The sequence below is a fragment of the Dichotomopilus funicola genome, assembly GCF_033296635.1.
Source record: "Dichotomopilus funicola strain CBS 141.50 unplaced genomic scaffold C8A04scaffold_4, whole genome shotgun sequence".
NCBI lineage: Eukaryota > Fungi > Ascomycota > Sordariomycetes > Sordariales > Chaetomiaceae > Dichotomopilus > Dichotomopilus funicola.
Window position 1 is genome coordinate 420641 of NW_026944025.1, and position 19381 is coordinate 440021.

The following is a 19381-nucleotide window of genomic DNA, read 5'->3' on the forward strand; positions in this document are numbered from 1 at the left end:
CGCTACGCTGAGGGCTGCGGTGGGCTGCTCTTAGTGTGTTCCGTTTCATGCCACGACAACAACATTTTTCCGGCAAAAGCCTCGCGACGGGTACGGGCCTGTCCCCTTTTTCGTCTCATGCGACATGTCGGATCAAATACTAGTAATTTCTGGCCGCGCCTCTTCATCCGGGTCACAACCACCACCCCTCTTTTCTGCCTCTGTTGTCACATTGGCTTTGATGGCGAGGGTTGGGCTGCGAAGGTTGTCGCGCCTTGCTGGGGTAACAGCCATTCGGCCAAGACGTCAGGTCATTCATCATCTCACACTCACGCAAATGGAGCAAGCGACCGGCCGGCCCAACGGCCCATTCCATGGATTGATCAACAATGATGACGGCCGGCGGTCACCGTCCGTGTGCGTCTCTCGGTCCGTCTCGTGTATCTGTCTGGGTGAGAAGCGCTGTGCTGCGGGCATGGGTTCGCCTGCTGTCTGGAACCACAGGCAGGCGAAAGCAACTAACTAGTTAAGAGTTGTTTGGCCGCCAATCTGCCCATCTGCCAAACTGCCAATCTGTAGGGGTGGGACAGACGGGTTGGACTGGCTTGGTTGGTGGTTGATGATTGATGGACTGTCTGGGCGGTGACCCGACAACGCCCGGTTTTCGTTGGTCTGTCATTCCATCATCCGGCCATGGTCCATCAGTCAGTCAGCCGGTCAGCGAGCCAGCCGCTTCCTTGTCTGTTTGGAACTCAAGTGACAAGTGTGGGTGTGGTTCACATCGACCATCGACTGTGCCCGGAACCGGCAATCGTCTGCTTCATGCATAGTGGGGAGAGTGAAAAGGAGTTGCTGCGGACCAGAGTTTCTGTTTGGTCCAACTTCCAACGTCGGCGAGCAAGCAACAGAGAGACCGAGACTAACTTAGGGTTACCAAGCTTGCAAGCTCACCAGCTCATTTCACCGCCTTTTCCGTCCACCGCCGCACAACGCCCGTTTCGCATCCCTTGATCCCGTTCTCTCAAACATGCAGCGAGCTTGCCTCCGTGCTGGCTGTGCTTGTGGCTCCTCCCTGGAGACTGGAGTTCCTCCTTCGGCGGGTGCTTGCTTAGCCGTCACCTCCGTCCGTGATCGCGGACATGGGACGAGATTGAACGTCCGCCTTGGCGCCAAACTACGTACAGTTACTACACTATTTCTTCCCACCGACTCATGGATTGTGGTACTTTGTACTTCCGCTAGTTCCTTAGCAGTCGGTCCCCTCCAGCCACACGCAGTGGGGGGGCTTCGCTTGGGCGCATCAGGGGACGGTTGCGGTTGATCACAAGCCCGTCAGCAGCAGCAGCGCATACTCTTGTTTTTGCCCCCTTTTCCGGCCTCCCTTTCACCCACAGCAGCATCCACAGCAGCAACAACAAGCCGCAGCACAGCGCACATCTTTCCTCACCCCATCCATCCAACCCCCTGCCGCACCCGCCACCTGCCCGATTCCGACGACGCCTTTTTTTTTTGTACACGACCAGTCACGAACAAGGGTTCTGGTGTTTTCTTCCCCCCCCTGGGGTGTCTTCCGCGTTGTCACGAGGACACTCAATTCAAACTAACGAATCTGCACTAAAACCCGACTTCGACGAAAAAACGCAAGTCACCGGCCCGGCAGCGGCACCACCGCGGGTCAATCAATCACTTTGCACCCGTGCCGTACCCGGACCCGGACCAGGACCCGTGTTCCGAAGAGAAGAACGGCCGAACTGCAGCCCGCCTGCACCCACCACAAAGGCGCCACCCTCGGCAAGACCTGCAAAACCTTCCCTCTGGACCTTTTTGGTAGCGAGTCCGACAGCAAAGGCCAGGAGCTGCGACTGTGACTGTGACTGCAACTGTGACCGTGTCTGTGATCGTGTCTGTATTTGTGTCTGTGTTTGTGTCTCACGCACAGCACGGCCAGCAAGACCAGGACTAGCACCGGGAAAAGTCGCAGCAGCATCAGCAGCATGAGCATGAGCATGAGCATGCAGGCCATACAGCATCGCGCCGATGAAGGTGTCACCCGCGCCGATAGTGCTGAAACGACGCAACACAACCCGCGCGTGTGCACAGGCACACGCACACACAGCAGACCGTTAGCCCAGTCCATGGTATTCTCGTACATCCGGACAGATTCAATTTGGAGGAACGCCTCCGAGCCTCGGCAGTTTGGAGACCTGAAGTTGACGGGGGGTGGGAAAGAGGGGTGCGGGGAGCAAGAGAGAGAGAGAAGGCGTGCGGTCGTGAGTGGCATGGCCGAAAAGAGGCCCGCCGAGCAAAACGTTTTCTGCATCCTGCGGACTGCAAGACAGCCCAGCGCAACCCAGCCCGACCGATGGGGGAGAATACATACACTCCTGTGTGTAGGCAAGCAGGATGGCTGTGGAGGAGGGCAAACCCCGCCGCCACCGACGCCATCTTCCCCCTTCCTCCTTCCCCCCCGCTCCGACCGAGTTTGTTTGCAGACCGGGTCGGCTGTTTGCTGTCTTCTTCTTTTTCGGTCTCACACTTGCAGCCTTTTGCAGCACTAGCAGCAGCAAGCGGCCACGACAGTGCACGCACGCACACACTCTCTCCCCCGCAAGCGCCGGAGCGTTCTCTCTTTCCCTTGTTTTGTTTTTGCTTTTTTTTCTCTCTTTTGCTTTACCCGCTTTTCCCTCCCCCGTCAACCCGTTCTGTTCCTCGCTCACCGACACGATCAACGGTTAAGATGGGGGGTAATTTGGGGGGATGACTTACTCGACCACGGGTATACTTTCTTCTCCGGGCTTCGTCGCAGGCTGGTGGATGTATTCACCCTCGGGCAGGCTGAGAGCCCCCGCACCTTGTTCTCCCCACGTGCAGAACATGAGGGAACTGTTTTGTTTTTTCGGTTTCGGGGATAAACCCCCTCCCGGTTTCTCCTGTCAGTTGATGCCAATTTTCGACGAGAACGACACGACGTGCTGTCCGTGAGGACTCGCAACAGCACAGACCGCCGCGGCGAAGCGGAGCGAAATGTCGCTGCTGGCTGCAACTCGCTCTAATGGGCAGGATAGGGAGGCAAGGCAAGGAAGGTTCCGAAGCGGAAAGCAACGACCGACGGAAAAGAAATCACTCACGCTTTTGTCGACGGCGCTTCACCCCTGAGACAGGCTTCTGGTGAGACGTATCCTCGGCTCTGTCAGAGATATGTCAGACCGGTCGTCGCTCTCTCTCTTCTTCTGGCTGGTGACGCTGCCAGATGATTACAAACTCACCTCGGCCCAGCTGCGCGAGTAAAACACAACGTCGGCCGCTGCGGCCAGCTCGGCTAGGCCTGCCCGGCCGGGCTTTTCGATCTCGACGCTGATGGTGCAGCGCGGCATGGCGCGGCGGAGGTGCTGGATGCAGTGGAGGGTTGTTTCTGGGATGCGGCCCTGCCGCGGGATATGTTAGGAGCTGGAGACGGGAAGACTGAGGGACTAAAGAAGATGCGAAGACAGGAGGGGGGATATTTGGGTTTCGCTCACCTCGAAGTGCCACCAGCATCCGCCGCCGCCGCCCTTGTCACTGTCCTCGCCGACCCCATTATCGCCCTCCCGGCGTATCTCCTCAACAAAAGCATCGACCACACCCTCCAGCTCGTTGGCCGTCATATCCGGCAGATCGCTGTAGTTGACAATCGTCCGGCTACCATCGCTGCTGCCACCTCTGCCGCCGCCGCCATCGGGGCCACTCCCGGACGTGCGCAGGATATAACAGCTGGCCGGCGTGTCATGTCCGGTGCGGAAGAAAGAGTGGGAGAGGTCGATTGTGGTGGTTTGATCACTGCTAGTGGTGCTGCTGCTAGCGGTGGTGGTAGGAGAGGGGATGGTGGTGGTGCCGAACGAGGAGAGGATCTGGCGGGTTGCGGCAGATGAGGCGTCGGGGAGGCAGGTGATGAGGTGCAGTTTGGTAGGCGGTAAGTGGTGTACTGGGTCTGGGTCTGATTTTTCTCGACTTGGACCCTTGCTGCTACTGCCACCACTACTGCCTTGATGTCCACCACCAGCCTTACCATACCGACCTCTAGCATCACCTCGGCCTTCACCTCGGCCCTCACCTCCTTCGACTACCCCATCGACTTCCCCCGCCTTACCAGCTCTCTCATCACCACCACCCCGGACTGACTCGATGGGATCAGTGAGACCAGTAAGACCAGTGAGACTGGTACCATCAGCACCATCGGTACCATCAGTACCATCGGCGTCCACAAGACCAGCAGACGAGGCAGCCAGCAACTGGGCCAGCACCTCGAGCGAGTTGGGACAGTTGCCCCCGCGACGCACCTGGAGGGCGGTGGCGCGCAGCTTGGAGTCCTCTGTGGGGAAGTGGGGGATCCTAGGGTGAGTGTAAGTGTGTGCTGTGTAAGTGTGTGTGAAGGTATGTGTGCGGTGAAAGTGCGTGCTGTGTAAGGGTGGGGGCGAAGGTGGTGGTAAAGGTGGGGGTTGTGGAAAGTGTAAGTTTATGCTGTGTGCGGTATGTGCTGTGTAAGGGTATGCTGTGGGTGTATGTGCGTGGGTGTATAGTGTAGGTAAGTGTACGTGGACGGTGTATGTGTGTGCTGTGTGAGTGTGTGTAAGATGTACAATGTAAGCGTGGAGGCGTTGAAGTGTAAAATAGGTGCGTGAGTGTGTGTGCGGTGTGAGTAGGTATGGTGTAAGTCTGGGAGTGCATATTGCGGGAGGATTATGGTGTAAGTGACCTGATGGTGGGTCGTACAAATGTTGTATTCTGGAAAGGGGGGGAAGGTAAGGAAGGGTGTGTACGTGGGGCTCGTTTATACACCGTAAGTGAGGAATGTGTAGGTGTGTGGACGTGTAAGTGTGAGAGAGGAAACTTGGGTGAGAGAAAAAATGTGCGTGAAGGAGGCAGAGAGAGAATGTGTGTGTGTGTGTCTACCATAGCACAGTATGCATGAGTGTGTGAGACCGGCCAAACTCACGTCAGGATGGTGTCGAGGTAGCACGCGCCGACGAGAATGAGGTGTTTCATGGCTGCTAGTTTTCCGCCTTTCTGCTACTACAGTAGGGTGGCTGGTGGTTAACGGCTGCTTGCTTCTTGAGGTTTGCTTCCTGGGGCTTGCTGTTTGAGGCTTGCTGCTTCTAGTGTGCTCGAACACCTATCTCCTTGCTTGCTCGAGAAACAAGCCGGTTGGTTTGAGTTGGGCTGTGTTGCTCTCTGTCTCTGTACCAGGGCGCCTATGCGTATGTCTGCCAGTTGATGATGCGGGCTGATATTGGCCGTAATCAGTGGGCGGTGGGTAGATAGGGACGGACGCGGGTGTGTGTGGTCCCGATCTGAGATATGTCGCGTTACGCTGCGTTTGCTTTGCGTTGCTTTGCTTTGCTTTGCACTGCGTTAGTGTGTCATTGGGAATCTGCAAGTCTGCAGTAAAGGGGTCAGACAGAACAGAAGAGACTGAGGCGGTGGGTGGCTGCTGTGGTCTCGTCTGTCGTGCCGTGTCTGTCTTCTCCGCAGGCCGGGTCGGTCTGTCTGTCTGCAGCTAGATAGGTATGTACAGGATGTATGCATGTACCTCGAGCGACAGACACTTGCAGACACTTGCAGACCGGCTCAGCTTCTGTTACATGTACGCTGCTGCACTTTGCGCTGTGCTGTGCTGTGCTGTCACCTGTCGGTGCCCGGCTGCCCGGCTGCCCGGCAGTGTCGAGTAACCAGATGTGTGGTTATGCGCTTGCTTATACACCGCTTACACCGCCCAGTGCCTAGGAGACGATAAAAGTGAAACAAGGGCAGACTAAAGAACACCGTACATACTCTTACAGGTTGAGTCGGAGTCGGAATGGCCTGCCGTCTACCGTCTGCCGTCTGCTTGTTTGGTCGCTTACACGTTATGTAGAGTACCTAGGTATGCAGGCTGCTGTGTGGCCTGGCTGATACCGGGTAGATACCGAGTCGGGGAACGAACGATTGAAGGATGCTGCTGCTGCGGACTCGTCGGGATCGGAGCCGTGGTTGGGTCGGATGTTTCGTGGTTCGTGGTTCGTTGTGGTTTCTGCTCTGTGGAGCTGTTCTATCGGTTCGTTCTGTGAATCGATCGGTGGATCGGGGGATCGGTGAATCAAGGAGTAACTTAACTTGATGGTTTGGTGGTTCAGCGTCTCTGGGGAGGGGTTAGTGGCTGGCTGGGCTGGGACAGGTTGGTTACGGCATATGTGCAGCCCAAGGGATGCCTAGTCGTTCAATATTTCGTCTCCCGTCCGGTCTGAGGTCCTTGCTTACTTGCATTTGTGGCGTGTGTGAAGCCGTGTGTGAAGTGTGGGTGAGACAGATAGATAGGTGGTGGGCAGGCCTAACTAAGGTAAGGGCCTTGGGGGGAGTAATGGCCACGGTATCAAGCTTTCGACTTGGTTGAGTGAGGGAGACAGATAGTTCCGTGGATGAAACCTGGATATGCAGTCAGCCTGGCTGTGTATGGAATTGTGTTTCGTGGGGGAAAGAGGATTCAGTTCCGGACTCCGAGGTTGTAGTACTAAGTACATACCGGTTTGTCTACTGCTGAGAGGAGAAGTTGATTCAGATGAGATATTTGTCTTGTGTGGTTGAAGAGGAGGGCTAGGAAAAGGGGCTGTACTTGTTTTCTCTTCTAATTTTATATTTCTTACTTCGTAGTTTTGTTCTTTTTCTCGTCTTTACCTCCACCTCTTTGACTTAGCTTTGGGGTGGTTACATAGGTTGCTTGTTTATTCTATTTTATCTCAAAGAAAAAGAACTATTAAGTTCTTAATGATAAACTTCACATAGCTCAACATCTCACGACACCACCTCAATTGTAGATAAGAGACAATAAGGATGAGTTATTGTGCATGAACCACTTTACCCCAAAGAACTTCAATATATCTTCCATTGTTTCACCCCTTTCTCTTCCAAAAGTCAATCCAAGACAGCAGGCCGTGAAGTGACAGGTAAAAAACACAGGTAAGGGAGTGCGGGGCTCAGTCCAACTGTAGCTACCCCGCTATGACGCAGTGAACGCGACCCCAAAGGTACACCCCAAACATCACCCATGCATCTCAATGTCACAGGGAATGCATGAAATGAGTAATGGACACCGGGCCTTCTTTTACCGGACCAGCAGCAGCGGCACAACACCTCGGATGCTCGGAATGCATTGTCCTGCTGTCTTGCCCACGCCTAAGACGTTGCACAGCTACGAAGGCGTTGGGTGACTGAATTGCGTAACCATACCATAACCATTGGCCGTTACATTACAATTACAGTACCATTTGGTGACAGGTCGTTGTATCTCAACTCACCTTTCTTTTCGATATCTCGGAGGAAATAGACCTCCGACAGACAGCCATGTCCGAATCAGCCTCGCCCAAGCGTGTCTCCTTTGACGACCGCCGCTCGTCCGTCAGTGACGAGGACCGGAACGCCGTTGAGGTATGTTTGTTACACAGCAGCATAGCACTGCCTTACTTCCTCATAACACGTTTCTTCACTCCGAGACTCCGAGACTGGGTTACTAATCCTAGGATATTTGCTTGCTGCACAGGTTGTCTTTGACGACTCCAACCCCTACCGCCGCAAGAGCTCCCTGGTCTCTGAGGACGCCGTCCCCCCGCATCTCCGTCGTGCACCACCGCCGGGACGCCGCAGGACAGAGTGTCTGGTCCACCAGTTCTTGGCCAACCAGCGGAAGATCAAGTCGCATTTGCATGGTGGGAATGAGGCAGAGCAGGATGGAGACCTGGAGGGCCACCATGGTGGAACCACCCAGGTACACCAACCCAAGGTCGGGTTTGCTGCTTGCGAGGCTGAGGATGTGTCCGGTGAGGCCGGGTCAGATCGGCCTCTTGATCCCAAGGCCGGGAAGGCCAAAGACCTGGGCCGGGAGGATTCTGATGATGGATTGCAACCCTACGCGACTGTGATCCGAGACTCGCGCGTTGGCAGTGATGGGTATGAACTTGAAGGCGAGGAGGACTACACCCCTAACGACGACAACCATGTCAGCCCAAGCACCGCAGCAAACAATACCCACAGCAACACCTCAACCCCCGGCCCCGGCCAGCTCGACGAAAAACAATGGCGACGCTCCATGGTCGGCACGCTCTCCCGCACACCTTCCCAACTCGACCGGCGCTCCGCCTCCGTCGACGCCCCCAACTCGCGACTCCTCACCAAACAGCAACTAAGCGAGATGGCCTGGGGCGTGCGCGAGCTCAGCCGTCGCCTGGGCTCCATGCGGCTGCGCTTCCGCGTCAAGACCATTTTCCTGCTGACCAAAATCTACGACCCGACCCTTATCACCAAGACCCGCGAGTTATCCCGATGGTTGCTTGATCGCCATCGTGATGTGCGGTATACTATCTATGTTGATCGTGAACTGCGGGATAACAAGAAGTTTGACGCACCGGGTTTGATTGAGGAGCTTCGTCGGGATTATCTCTCTTCCGCCGAGCCCAGCGAGCTCAGCGAGCAGGAAAAGGCGCAGGCACAGGAAGAAGCCGACAACCTCCCCAAACGCCTCCGCTACTGGGACGAAGCCATCTGCCGGTCCCGCCCACACACCTTCGACTTCGTCATCACCCTCGGCGGCGACGGCACCGTGCTATACGCCAGCTGGCTATTCCAGCGTATCGTGCCGCCCGTGCTGAGTTTTGCGCTGGGTAGTCTGGGGTTTTTGACCAAGTTTGATTTTGAGGATTATCAGAAGACACTCACGGGGGCGTTTCAGGATGGAGTGACGGTTAGTTTGAGGTTGAGGTTTGAAGCGACTGTTATGAGGAGTCAGGAGAGGAAGGTTGTTGAAGGGGGGAAGGGGGAGGAGGAGGAGACGTCGCCGGTGCGGGATTTGGTGGAGGAGTTGATTGGCGAGGAGAAGGATGATGAGCATACCCATCGGCCGGATGGGACGTATGAGGTGCTTAATGAGGTTGTTGTTGATCGTGGGCCGAATCCGAGTAAGTCACTCCCATACCTATCTCTAAATTACCCCTAACCCCAACATCAACCCCAACTTACATGTATAGCAATGAGCAACGTCGACATCTTCGGCGACGACGAGCACTTCACCTCCGTCTCGGCCGACGGCGTCTGCGTCAGCACCCCCACGGGCTCAACCGCCTACAACCTCGCCGCAGGCGGTTCCCTCTGCCACCCGGAAAACCCCGTCATGCTGGTCGCCGCCATCTGCGCGCACACATTATCCTTCCGCCCCGTCATCCTGCCCGACACCATCGTTCTGCGCATCGGCGTACCCTACGATGCCCGCGCCAGTTCGTGGGCGAGTTTTGATGGGCGGGAGAGGGTGGAGTTGCGGCCGGGGGATTATGTCACGGTGAGCGCGAGTCGGTATCCGTTTGCGTGTGTGCAGCCGAGTGGGAGGAGGAGTGAGGATTGGATTAATAGTATTAGTGCGAAGTTGGCGTGGAATTCGAGGCAGAGGCAGAAGGCTTATAAGGAGTGGAAGTAGTAGGTCCCATCGGGGGAAATCTCTGGGAAGAGGGCTGTAACTATGTGTATGTACTGATACTGCGAAGCGTTGCTGGCATCGTCCTGAGCTTGGCCGTTAACATCGCCATTGATTTGAAGGTACAGTCAATTTGAGATTATTCATTTGGGAGCTATAGTGTGAATATCTCCCTCAAAAAGATAAGACAAAACCAACCCTTTCTCAAATCCACGGAAAGACGCCCCTTATGATTTTCTGAATTTTATATTCCGCTCTCGATCGATCGACTAATACAAAAAATAAGCCACTCAGAGACAACAACGCCAAACGCCGACTCAATTCCACGTTGCTGGTCTCATCCATACCTCCCGCACTGTATCGTAGTTTCATATCAAACACCCCTTCATAACCCATTAACCCATTGCCTCCTTACTCCTCCACATCAACCTCATCAACCCCGTCAGCTTGATCCCCTTGGTTATCATCCTCGAAACTCTCCACAAAAGTCATGGTAACGCCCGCGTCACCGTCCACATTAAGGTTCACCTCGTCAAACGCACCGCCAGCACTGCCACTGGCTACATCACGCTTGGCCTTGGCCTTCTCCATAGTGGTAGCAGTAGCAGGAGTGGACCTGGTAACAAAGGGGGCGTTATTATCCTCGGGAGAGGAGGAGGGCGAGCGAGCGGCTAGGACGGCTGCTGCTGCTGCGGCGGCAGCGGCTTCGGAGTGGCTGTTTAGGGCTGGTTTTTGTTAGAACCTTTTTCTTGAAATAATCTGAGGGGGGTGAGGGACACACAAGCGGGAACGCCGCGGCGGACAAACATGGTGGTGACCTTGGCACGACGCCGGGGGGTGGTAGTGGCGGTGGTGGTGGAGCGTTTGGCGACGCGGGCGCCTTCACCGGCTGTGAAATCGGTGTGTTAGTTTCTCATAATAGGATTCGTGGGGGATGTCACTGTCTGTTTGTATGTATCGTTGTGGGAAGGGGGGTAGGGGCTGAATGGGGAAGATAGAGAGAGAGAGAGAGAGAGAGAAAGCGAAAAGCTGCCGGGCCTCCGCTGCCGCTGGTATCACACAAAACACACGATCAAAGTCAGGTAGGTCAGGTCGGAGGGAGGTTTTATCCGGAGCCGCCGCGGGAAGATGGACCGGACATACCCGTCGAGTGATCGACAATGATGCCCACGCCGGAGCCTTCGGCGCCGGTGCCGAGCTCGACCTTGGGGCCCTTGACAAGCGCTGCCTCGGCGAATGTGAGGGCCCGGTCGAAGCCGGCTAGGTCGCGCTTTTGCTTCGCTGCGGCCTCGGTCCCGGCGGTGTTGTCGATGCGTGGCGCGATGGCTTTGCCTAGGCCTTGGAGACCGGCTATTTGTTGGGCCTGTGATGGGCGATGAAGGGATGGGCTGAGGTTAGCTTATGGTCGATATCAAAGCTGGGGATAGCTGAGGTCATGGAAGCTAGGTAAGGAGACTGACCTGCTCAGCAAGAGCTGGATCCGCAGCCGCGTTGGTGGCTGCGCCCTCAATGACAGGCGTGGGCGCCGCTACTCCATTGTTGTTGGTATCAACAATCGTTGGGGCTCCCTGGCCCGCGCCAGTCCCAGCACCCGCATTCGTGTCGGCAGCGGCAGCAGCAGCATTGGCACCAGCGGCAGCGGCGTTATTGTTGTTGTTGGCCGCGCCTGCGGCAGCGTTAACCGCAGCGCCTTCGAGCGCGGTGATCAAGTTCGACACGTCCTGCCTACCTCCAAAGCTGATTTCACCATCACCTGTGGGCTTGTCAGTGATCTGGACTCGTGTGTGTGTATGTGTTGGTAGGTGAGGGGGGGGGACTATGACGTACCAACAACTAGGGCCGGCGAGTAGGCGCCGAGGTTGATATTGAGCGGCAACGCCGCGGCCAGACCGGCAAAGGCTACAATGGCGTACCGGACCATCTTGGATAGAGCTGGGCTTGCCCGTGGGTTTCGTAAGGGGGGTTCGTAAAAGAGAGGGTATATTAAATAATACAACCAGTAAAAGCGACCAGCGACGACGACCAGCGGGGGAAGTGAACAACGAAAGAAAATAATAAAAAAAGAGAAACGAAACCGCAACGTCGGACGAATACTAGAGAGCACAGCTCATGGGAGGGAAAGGAAGGGAGAAGTAAAACAAGACGGAAACTTGCACCCATAGATCTATATACCTAGACTGGGTCCATGGCGTTGACCTTCAACCCCCATACCGTCCGTCCACGCCCAGCCTCCCTTCTTCTCGTCTTCTCTCATCTCCTTCACTTCCCCAAGTCGCCAAGCCTATGCCTGCTTCACGGAGAAGTCAGGCTCGCCTTGGCAGGAGAAGGGCAGACGATGAACTTTAAGGTGTTGAAACGGACGTGACACTGCCCGGTGCGGGCCAATAATAGGTGCCGGCAACTGCGCGACCAAGTGTCTGCGTCCTCGCCTTTCCGGGGTCGTCGTCGGGGTGGTGGGTAGTGCGTCGTGGGGTGGAATGTGTGAGCGAACCCCATGTCGGGAAAGTTCAGACGAGAACACGACGAAAATGCAACGACCCCCGGCAATAGAGTGTGCCGTCCCGTCACGCGTAAACATGCCCTGGCGCTTCCACAGGAGTCCCAAAAGGGGGAGGGTTGAAGACGGTCGATCGCGGCTCAATCGTACATGAGACTCTGCCAAGCCGATTGGCCGTTCCAAGTGGTCGAGCCAAGAAGAGGACAACCCGCCCGACTTCCTGGATCTGGACTGCGCTCAGGCGCCGGCTTGATTGAGAGATCTCTTCGTCAAGCTTCCCAAGCTTCCTTGGCCAACGAGATTCCGAGAATCGGTTGTTTACACGGTACGGACGCAGGTCGCGTGCAGGCAAGGGTATGAAGCACTGGTCTGAGCGACGTTTATCGCCATCCGCCAAGTGCTCCGCCAAGTGTATCTATGCCCTGCACACAACAAGGCTTCGTCTCAGCACGAGCCGCAGATCTCGGGCTCCGTTGTCGTTTGAGCTCCGACTCAACTACGACGGAATGGATCGAGCTCAAAATCGCAGTCGTGAGATTTGATGTGACCGAGCAGATAAGGGTGACGAGGTTAAGGGGTCTCCTTCAGTTCGGTGTGGTTGGTTTCACGGACAGTCCACCCCAAGGCTGGATCTTATCCCTTGAAAAGAGCTAAGAAGCCGACAATAAGTGTCCGTCTTGTCGCTTGCTGGGTAGTGAGAGCCTCTACTATCCACAGAAGAGGTTGCGGGCGGTCGTTTGTGAAAATGGTAGAGGTCCAGACCTACATGTGCCGAATCCTACCCTCAAGCTCAAGCCCCTTGTCGAAACAACGACAGGGGGGCGGTTATGAGTCTGCGCACGCCCACGAGGCCTCGGCATATGTTAAGCTTTTGGTCTCAGGGTTGTGGTCGAATGGCGCTTCGAGTCTATTCCCTAGTTCAAGTCGAGGAGCATTTTTTATAAACTCGCAAGCTAGACAGCTCCCCAGCTGAGATATTTGAACTTGGACCGAGTCCTAGGATGCCCTGCCCAACGGCCGCCAACACGATCCTCAAGATCGTCCCGTAGCAGGTAGTCTTAGCCGGGGTAGAAGTCGCCGAGTAATCTTGTCGTCAAAAGAACCCTATGCTATCGGGTAAATTCATCCTGCAAAAGTTATTTTTGGCCCCTCGGAGCCGATACATCATCTGAGGGTAAGGCGAGATGAAAACGCAAGTCGATTGGCACTGTTTGTCTCAACAATGCTGTAGGTCTTGTGTTTGGAACGTTTGCGATTTTGGCAGTACCGGATAACATGGGCAGTTAGAACGAGTGCATGTTCCCATAGGTTCACAAAGAAATCAACGATTCGGCTGGGTTTTTGAGAATTGGTTATGATTGATGGAGGAACGCGATAAATGATTTCTATTCCCCCACCAAGCGCGCAAGCACGTGAGCTCACTGCACAACCCCTCCATCGAGCTTGGCCCGCACAAGACGCATTATGGTCCGTGCGGCCACACCCGACTTTTGGAGAGCCAAATTTTCCGCTCCAAGTTGTGCCGAGTTCGTCCAACAGCAGCTCTTTGACTGTTGATTCCCGCATCTCCGCCCCTTTCACTCGTTCAGTGTTTCTGCGAGCGATATTCAAGATGCCTGCTTCGCTGCGGACTTTTGCACCGCTTCTGCGGACGGCGCGCCTTTCACTCCGCCAGACCCAGAGCCCGCTGGTGTCGCTCCAGCGCGAGACAAGGACCCCGGTGCTCAACTTCGCCCGCACATACGCCGCCGTCTTCGAGCGCAACAAGCCTCACGTCAACATCGGTACGCCATTGTGGGCTCTCCCGCCGGTATTCGACCGCTGACATGGATTTTCAGGCACAATTGGTCACGTCGATCACGGAAAGGTCCGCAAACCGAAAAAGATATTACCTTGAGACGACCCATGCCTCGATGCAGGGAACTAACTTTGGCCATTGCAGACAACCCTTTCCGCCGCCATCACCAAGAGGCAAGCCGACAAAGGCCTTGCTAACTACCTCGACTATGGCTCTATCGACAAGGCTCCCGAGGAGCGCAAGCGTGGTATCACCATCTCGACTTCCCACATCGAGTACGCCACCGAGAACAGGCACTACTCCCACGTCGACTGCCCCGGTCACGCCGATTACATCAAGAACATGATTACTGGTGCCGCCTCCATGGACGGTGCGATCATTGTCGTCGCCGCCTCCGATGGTCAGATGCCCCAGACCCGTGAGCACTTGCTCCTGGCCCGCCAGGTCGGTGTCCAGAAGATCGTCGTGTTCGTCAACAAGGTCGACGCCCTCGAGGATGCCGAGATGTTGGAACTTGTCGAGATGGAGATGCGTGAGCTGCTCACTTCGTACGGCTTCGACGGTGACAACACCCCTGTCGTCCTTGGTTCCGCCTTGTGCGCCCTCGAGAACAAGCGCCCCGAAATCGGTGTGGAGAAGATCGACGAGCTGATGAAGGCCGTCGACGAGTGGATCCCCACCCCCGAGCGTGAGACCGACAAGCCCTTCCTTCTCTCCGTCGAGGACGTCTTCTCGATCGGTGGCCGTGGTACCGTCGTGTCGGGCCGTGTCGAGCGTGGTACCCTGAAGCGGGATGCCGACGTCGAGATTATCGGCAAGGCCACCGAGGTCATCAAGACCAAGGTCACCGATATCGAGACCTTCAAGAAGTCGTGCGAGGAGTCGCGCGCTGGTGACAACTCGGGTCTCCTCCTCCGTGGTATCCGCCGCGAGGATGTCCGCCGTGGCATGGTCGTTGCCGCCCCCGGCACCGTCAAGGCCCACAAGAAGTTCCTTGTTTCGCTCTACGCGCTGACCAAGGAGGAAGGCGGCCGCCACACCGGCTTCCAGCAAAACTACCGCCCCCAGATGTTCATCCGCTCCGCCGACGAGGCCTGCACGCTCACTTTCCCCGAGGGCACCGCCGATGCCCACGACAAGATGGTCATGCCCGGCGACAACGTCGAGATGGTCGCCGAGATCCACCACCCCATCGCCATCGAGGCGGGTATGCGCATCACCATCCGCGAGGGTGGCCGCACCGTTGGCACTGGGCTGGTTACCCGTATCATCGAGTAAACAAACCCTCAAGCTAGCCATCTGAAACCGGCCAGCCAACCAGCCAACCAACCCAGCCGGCTTAGCCACCCAAACCCGATGAGTGGGAGGAAAATAAAAGGTTTTGCTGCTACGACAGTTACTGTACGATTGTGATGACGGGGGGTCAAAAAAGCGGCGCGGTGGGGGTGGGAGGGCGGAAACGGGGCGGCGGCATTGCACACAGGATGATGGATATAGACCAGACCGGAGCGAGAAGAGGCGGGCGGTTTTAAGGAAACAAAAAAACAACAACCAAAAAACACCCCCTCATTTTTGCGGGGCGGGCCGGCGCTGCGGAGTCGAGAAGCCAACAAAAACTTCACTGTACAATCATTTATGTTGTATTTTTTCTTTTTTGCAAGGCGCCTTGGGATAGAGCAGGTGACTGCTTCATGGTACCCGTTCTGGTGCTGCTGCTGGTGTGGTGGTACTGGTTGATGGTGCTGGTGCTTGACTCGACCCGCTCTGGACACGCTGATCTCCCCTCTTCCGCTTCGAGAGTTGTCTTTTTTGTTGAACCCTGTAGAATAGAGATTTACACGGCAATATAATGATGCATGACGATGTTTTGAACCTGTGGTTTACATTGGGTGGATGTGGATAATCCTTCGCTTACATTTACATGGACTTACGCTTGTTTGTCATCTACTAATATCATGGGATGACAACCTGACGAGAGACTGGAAGTTTGGCCGGGGGTTCAATCCATTACAATCTGCCCTGCAGGGTTCTGAGATACCCATACCAACGGGACAGATGAGACGTATAAAGGGCCTAGAGATAGGGAGAGTGAGTGTATAGTGGATGGATTTGCGGATTCGCTGTTGCATTGCCCCTTTTGCCTCGAGGCACGCAAATCAAAGGCCGAAAACAAGTACGGGAAAAGTACTTGTCCCCGGCTCCATGAATGAACTTCACCCGCCCAAAAAGCCACACTACCCTTTGAAAGGGCAACTCCCATCTGTGGAAAGGTAGTTTCCCAAAGTTGAGTGAACATTTGGGATTTTTTGTCTTTCCCCAATTCCATTTGGCTCCCTAACCCGTTTATCCCATGCGCCAATGCCGTGGTTTCGTTGTTCGGTTCGGAAATTTGGTCTTTCTCTCTCTCGTTTTGTTGTAAAAGAACAAACCAAGTTAAAACACCGCCCGGTCCATCCGTCCAAAACGACCATCCGGCTTCCTCTCATCCATCCACCGCCACCCTGCCTAACCCACTACTTCCAGCCCATCCCAACTCGACTTCCTGGCTGTGGTGATGCGTTTACCGGTACTATAGAGAGATTGTGGTTAGATGGTGAGACTTCGAGGCGAGGATGGGTATCGCGGGCGTGGAACAGGGGATATTTCCCCTAGTACTGCAGCGTATGGAGTCGTGCGGCATACCTTGACGAAACCGATGTCGGCAGCCTTCTCACGGAAGCATTGACGGCAGATGTTGAGGCCGTACTTGCGGATGAGACCGGCCTGGTGGGTGCAGACGCGGCTGTTGGGAGAAAAATCCGTCAGCAATTCTGTCCTTCTTATAAAAACAACATCATCACAACCCCATTGATGAAATCCCCCCTCTTTCTTCCATGAATATCCCTCCAACATGCTTCTCCCTTCTCCCTTCCCCTCTTCCCAAAACTGCAGTGGAGATTCGGTGATGGCCTACCAAGAGCGGGAGCCCTTGCCATAGGTGCGCGGGCGCGAGTTCCAGACAGATTCGTGAGCCATGTTGACGGTTTCTTTTTTTCTTGAGAAAAAGGTTTCGTGCTTTACGAAAAGAAGCGGTCGGGAGTGAATCCGGTGAGGGCGTTGGGCGGAGGTTCGGCTGGTCGTCGCGGGAAGTGGTCGGTCGAAATTTCAAATTCCCCAAATGGAGCTGGGGCCGATTTTGGCGGAGACTTTTTTGTGTGCGGAAGGGTTTGCCGGTTGGTGGCTGATCTGGTAAAGTGTGGCGCCCTAGTGTGGCTGGTGCGGCCTCGTCGTCGGGATGTGGGGCTCGAGTTCCAGCTGGAGACAGTGTCGATGGAACGCTGGTTGCACGGTGACAACATGCTGCAGCGCCGCAACAGGGGTAGCTCTGAACGGTCAGCCAACACAAGGGCGCAAACTGGCATCTTTGGCGGCGATTTCAAAGCATCATCCTGCCTTTGCCACACCGTCTGTTCCATCCAGACGAAACAGGGGTTTCTCTTTTCGTTGCTTTTTTGTTCAGTTTTCCCCTCTTTCCTTCAAGAAGACGCATTGACCCTTCTTGACCTCAACTACTTCCAACTTCTTGCCCACATAACCACAGACTTCGACCGTGGTTAGATAACTACATCACCATGGTGCTCCTTAAGAGCTTCGTGCTCGCCAGCCTCGCGGCCGCAGCCGCCGCCAAGTCAGCCGTCCTCGACCTCATCCCCGACAACTTTGACAAAGTAGTCCTCAAGTCCGGCAAGCCGACGCTCGTCGAGTTCTTCGCCCCGTGGTGCGGCCACTGCAAGAACCTGGCCCCCGTGTACGAGGAGCTCGCCACGGCCTTCGAGTTCAGCGACAAGGTCCAGATCGCCAAGGTCGACGCCGACGCCGAGCGGGATCTCGGCAAGCGGTTTGGCGTGCAGGGCTTCCCGACGTTGAAGTTTTTCGATGGCAAGAGCGATACCCCGACGGATTACAGTGGCGGACGGGACCTGGAGGCGCTGTCCAGCTTCATCACCGATAAGACGGGCATCCGGCCCAGGAAGAAGGCGGAGAAGCCCAGCAGCGTGGTTATGCTGACGGACTCGACTTTCAAGAACGAGATTGGCGGCGACAAGAGCGTTCTCGTGGCATTCACCGCTCCGTGGTGTGGACGTACGTCGTTCTCCCTCCCCCTCTCCTGCTCCCTGTTTTTGGAGAGCCTTATTATTGGTTAATACTAACATGGATCTCCTGTAGACTGCAAGAACCTTGCGCCCATCTGGGAGTCGCTCGCGGACACCTTCTCCACCGAGGACAACGTGGTGATCGCCAAGGTTGATGCCGATGCCGCGAACGGCAAGGCCACCGCGGCCGAATACGGCGTCACGGGATACCCGACCATCAAGTTCTTCCCCGCCGGCACCACCGACCCGGAGGACTACAGCGGCGGCCGGTCCGAGGATGCCTTCGTTACCTTCCTCAACGAAAAGACCGGCACCCACCGTGCCGCGGGCGGTGGTCTCGATGCCACGGCCGGTACTGTCGAGTCGCTAGACACCATCGTGTCCCAGCTGGTTGGCGGCACCGCGCTGGCCGAGGTCGCGGCTGAGGCTAAGAAGGCCGCTGCGGCCCTTACGGATAAGGTGCAAGCCAAGTATGCGGAGTACTACTTGCGCGTGTTTGACAAGCTTAGCAAGAGCGAGGAGTTTGTTGCTAAGGAGCTCTCGCGCCTGGAGGGCATCATCAAGAAGGGTGGGTTGGCGCCGACTAAGCTGGATGAGCTGATTGTCAAGACCAACGTGCTTCGCAAGTTCAAGGTGGAGGAGCAGAAGGAGGAGCTGTAAACTAAGCAACCCACGGAGATAAACAGGGATGTTAATGCAGCGGGGTGTTGGTAGAAGAATTATGTTGGTAGAACCAGCAATGCATGGACAACGCCTGTTCATAGAACATGATGATGTATCTGGGGATATAGTTTATTATGGATCAATCAATGAGTGATGAGTGGTATAACCCATGACACCCTCCAGGCTAAACTTGAGCTGTGATGGTTTGGATATCGCCTAGAACCTATGCATGCTCAACTCCGTACTCCAGCAAAACCCCCGCTTTCTTCATAGAATGAGACCATCAACTCAAGTTACTTGGACCCGGAGCCCTTATCTTTATTTGCAATCAACTGGGCCTCCAGGTTATCCAGTCGTCGAGACATTTCATCCACTGCTGCTGTCAGTTGCGCCCAACAACGAAGGAGTTTGGAAACAGAAGTAAGCAAGGGAACCTACTCTTCGCGAAGATCTCGCTGGACACAGTAGCAAACTTATTAGAAAGGGTGCCCAGGAGGTCCTCGACCTGGGCCGTCAGCTCTCCACGAGCATCGTTGTGAGCCTAGTTTCGAGGGTTAGTGCGGGTGTTCATTTCCGGGTTGAAAGCGAGCAAGGATGGTTTTAACTTACGGCTGTCTGCGACGAAGAGTCGTCTTTGGAAGACATTGTTGAAAATTTCTGGATCACATAAACCTTGAAGCGGGAATGTACTGAGTTTGGCTAGTTGCAGATGTTTTTTTTGATAGCTGGATGCCTTTGGTGATGAAGAGACCCCAAGTCCAGGGGAGACCATAGCGCTTGGGGTTGGCGCTAAAACATCGTACCGTGCAGAGTTCACAACCACGCACAGTTCGCACGGTACA

The 19381-nt window shown here is 55.5% G+C and overlaps 7 protein-coding genes across 7 annotated transcripts; 3 read left to right on the top strand and 4 right to left on the bottom strand.

The window, feature by feature from the left end:
* Positions 1-3103: 3103 nt before the first annotated feature.
* On the bottom strand, positions 3104-5001 carry C8A04DRAFT_24968 (uncharacterized protein; the record flags this gene model as incomplete). Its single annotated transcript, XM_062779375.1, has 4 exons — positions 3104-3166; positions 3246-3404; positions 3498-4347; positions 4952-5001. 4 exons carry the CDS (start codon positions 4999-5001, stop codon positions 3104-3106), a joined length of 1122 nt encoding a protein of 373 aa, XP_062640541.1.
* A 2331-nt stretch (positions 5002-7332) lies between these two features.
* Positions 7333-9451, top strand: C8A04DRAFT_24969 (ATP-NAD kinase-like domain-containing protein; the record flags this gene model as incomplete). Its single annotated transcript, XM_062779376.1, has 3 exons — positions 7333-7416; positions 7529-8939; positions 9009-9451. The coding sequence occupies 3 exons, from the start codon at positions 7333-7335 to the stop codon at positions 9449-9451; spliced, it is 1938 nt and encodes a 645-aa protein (XP_062640542.1).
* Positions 9452-9859: 408 nt separating this feature from the next.
* Positions 9860-11369, bottom strand: C8A04DRAFT_24970 (uncharacterized protein; the record flags this gene model as incomplete). The annotated part of the gene is made up of 5 exons (XM_062779377.1): positions 9860-10173; positions 10230-10337; positions 10592-10811; positions 10909-11201; positions 11276-11369. 5 exons carry the CDS (start codon positions 11367-11369, stop codon positions 9860-9862), a joined length of 1029 nt encoding a protein of 342 aa, XP_062640543.1.
* Positions 11370-13557: 2188 nt separating this feature from the next.
* Positions 13558-15021, top strand: C8A04DRAFT_24971 (elongation factor Tu, mitochondrial; the record flags this gene model as incomplete). The annotated part of the gene is made up of 3 exons (XM_062779378.1): positions 13558-13729; positions 13784-13812; positions 13888-15021. 3 exons carry the CDS (start codon positions 13558-13560, stop codon positions 15019-15021), a joined length of 1335 nt encoding a protein of 444 aa, XP_062640544.1.
* A 1282-nt stretch (positions 15022-16303) lies between these two features.
* Positions 16304-16758, bottom strand: C8A04DRAFT_24972 (ribosomal protein S14; the record flags this gene model as incomplete). The annotated part of the gene is made up of 3 exons (XM_062779379.1): positions 16304-16312; positions 16426-16525; positions 16697-16758. 3 exons carry the CDS (start codon positions 16756-16758, stop codon positions 16304-16306), a joined length of 171 nt encoding a protein of 56 aa, XP_062640545.1.
* Positions 16759-17354: 596 nt separating this feature from the next.
* On the top strand, positions 17355-18536 carry C8A04DRAFT_34377 (thioredoxin-like protein; the record flags this gene model as incomplete). Its single annotated transcript, XM_062782809.1, has 2 exons — positions 17355-17865; positions 17950-18536. 2 exons carry the CDS (start codon positions 17355-17357, stop codon positions 18534-18536), a joined length of 1098 nt encoding a protein of 365 aa, XP_062640546.1.
* Positions 18537-18832: 296 nt separating this feature from the next.
* Positions 18833-19184, bottom strand: C8A04DRAFT_24974 (uncharacterized protein; the record flags this gene model as incomplete). Its single annotated transcript, XM_062779380.1, has 3 exons — positions 18833-18912; positions 18978-19080; positions 19149-19184. The coding sequence occupies 3 exons, from the start codon at positions 19182-19184 to the stop codon at positions 18833-18835; spliced, it is 219 nt and encodes a 72-aa protein (XP_062640547.1).
* Between the last annotated feature and the right edge of the window lie 197 nt (positions 19185-19381).